Below are 2,826 nucleotides of genomic sequence, written 5' to 3'. Positions count from 1 at the left end.
CACGTTTTGTATTGTTTGTAGATTTTTTTTAGATTGATCACCCTTCGTTATCTTAACCCTTAATTTTCATTCAAAGTAAATAAAAATTTTTCTCTCAAAAAGAATCTAAAACAGACCTTTAGTATTACGGTACATTGCAAGTTAACTGCCATTTGAAGACTTTAATTTGCAAATAATACGACATATGTCCTTCTATGTCTTCAAATACTGAAATGTGTTTTCATATACCCGTAGCACATATTTTTTGATTCAAAACATTTTTCAAGAGGCTAACAAACCAAAATGTATAGATCTTTTTTCGGTTCCAAAATTTATTTTTTAATAATATTTACGAAAATTTTAAATATGTTCAAGACGGACCATGGCAGGTTTCAAAGAAATGTATTGTATATTGACTTTGTTTTATTTACATCCCGCTACGGATCTATCAAGATGGGAAAAAACAGGGAAGTACCAATATAAATAACATCATCTATTTATTCCCTTGCTGCATATCCATGAACATCATTTCCATGTCAACTTTGGCGTTCCTTGGTTTCTTTAAAAGATATGTGGCAGGACAATGACCATTTGTGCTTTGTACTGAATGACAGTTTAAAGAAAGTGATCGGCTTAAATTCTCATCAAAATTTATTAAGGAGAAAAATAGAAAATGTCCAAAATAATATCTATCTGAGCAAGGACTCGCCTGTTATCAAAATAGAGAGTTCTGCGGAAGGTTTTCGAATGTTGCCCAATGATATTGATCATATGTTTATTGATAAGAATGTTCAAGTGTCCGAAAAGGGGATATATTCTTCGTCAAGAACTTGTCAAGTTAGGATGGAGAAATCTAAGCCTCATCAACCCGGATATGTTAAGCTTAATTTACTTACGCCTGACAGAGCAAACCGACACCTTAGACAGTCAGCTTGTGCTATGGATGGAGCAATATACATTTCAAGTGATTTATATGTAAAACTACATCTTGGAGAAAACGAAGAACAACATGGACCTAGTTTAAAGAAATTGTTGGAAAATGGCACCGAATTGGACGAAGTTCATTGTCTTTATTGTGTTCATTGGCCATCCGATGCCGAGGAGTGGTACTTCAGAAAAAGATCACACGGATGGCCAGACACAAATAGTATTCAGACAATATATAATAATGGGTGTCATGTAGTTCCTATTGGCTCCAAATCTATTGATAGATATGGTAACTGGTCGGTGGATCCATTTATTTGGCGACTGTCTTTTTCTATGGCGGAAAAACATTTAGTGTACACAATGAACGATACCCAGCTTCTTGTTTATGGAACTTTTAAACTTCTTTTAAAAGAAGCGTTTGAAAACAATTGCGACACTTTGTGTTCATATTTCATGAAGACGCTTGTCTTCTGGAGCATTGAAGAGTCACCTTCAGCCCTTTGGCACCCTCTTCGGCTAGTTTCCTGCATTGAAGTTTGTTTGAAGAGGTTAATATCCTGGGTTTCAAAAGGTTTTTGTCCGAACTATTTTGTGAGAGAAAACAATATGTTTTATGGACGTTTGGATGAGAAAGAACAGTGTGTCCTTATCAATCACTTGTTTGAACTTTATGCGCAAGGCTGGAGATGCTTATTAAGGTGTCCATCAATGAAACCTTTTGAAGATGCACTTCAAAATACAAACATACAGATTCCCCAGATGTCAAATGATTATCTAAACACTAGAGAAAGTAATTTTATCTTACCTGAATTCAACGAAGAATCCAGTGCAGATCATGAGGAGGAAGTCGACGTTAGTTTCTTTACTGGCTTAGAAAACGACGTCATTAATTTTTCTGATATAACAGGTCTGAAAACTATGTTTTTTAAGACAGTTGTAAATTTTATCAACGAAGAAAGAGATCGTTCAGATATTGACATTATTACATTGTCTCAACAAAAGTGTCTACAACGCATAGCACTCTTTTCCTTAGACGAAACTTTGCGTGAATCAAGGTGTGCACGTTTTAAATATCGTCAAATCCGACGAGCGCTTAGTCTGCTAAACTACACGTGTCGCGCTGACATCAGCAGAGGAAGACTGTCCTTAGCAACAGCTTATTACTGCCTTGGAAACTATTCAAAAGCTTTAAAGAATATAAAACAGTATGAAGACATTCTTCACCACAGATCTGGGGTGCTGTATGTGAGTTCAAAATATCCAACAAAAGTAGACGATGGTTACAAGAAGAATTTCTGTTCCCGAGCTTTAACTAGAATAGAGAGAGCCTCTTTAGCGGTGTCGTATGATTTCCATGTCTATCAAAACAGGCCAATCATACCCAAGGAAATTGCACTCGAAATATTACTGGTCAAAACACAAACCTTTTTTTTGTCTATTCCTCCTCGTCATTATTCTCTTTTTCTAAAAGCGCTATGTTTTGCAAAGAAGGGTGACAAAAAAAAATGTGAAACGTGAAGAGAACCACCTGAATAACATCATCCCAACATCCCCTGATGGCGGAAAGTACATTATATATATCATGTGTGCTGTCCTCCAGATAAAGTTAGGCCGATTTGACAGAGCTGTTAAAAATCATTCATTGGCATATTGGCATAAGAAATATTTGAATATACGAAAAAACATCTGTTGTGAGCGCGAGTATCAAACTTCACCGTTGTGGTATCTGGCCATTTTGTTGCGTTTACTACTTTAATTTCCAAGACAATGTTAAGGAATTACATAAGCACGATTTTATGGATCGAAGACATTTAAACATACAATTATTTTAAAATCATTATGATACGTAAGAAATTAATTGTTAATTTTTGACAGTACTTGTACGTTTCAAATAAAGCTATATCTAAACATTTGTGTCCT

The 2,826-nt window shown here is 35.2% G+C and overlaps 1 protein-coding gene across 1 annotated transcript; it reads left to right on the top strand.

The window, feature by feature from the left end:
• Nucleotides 1-549: 549 nt before the first annotated feature.
• LOC134249101 (uncharacterized) lies at nt 550-2,424 on the top strand. The gene has a single exon (XM_062731488.1). It carries the CDS (start codon nt 550-552, stop codon nt 2,422-2,424), a length of 1,875 nt encoding a protein of 624 aa, XP_062587472.1.
• Nucleotides 2,425-2,826: the final 402 nt, after the last annotated feature.

Source organism: Saccostrea cucullata, unplaced genomic scaffold (assembly GCF_032062105.1).
Source record: "Saccostrea cucullata isolate Sc308-1 unplaced genomic scaffold, CSIRO_AGI_Scuc_v1 ctg5947, whole genome shotgun sequence".
NCBI lineage: Eukaryota > Metazoa > Mollusca > Bivalvia > Ostreida > Ostreidae > Saccostrea > Saccostrea cuccullata.
Note: the sequence above shows the minus strand (reverse complement) of the source record. Positions and strands in the feature narration are given on the sequence as shown.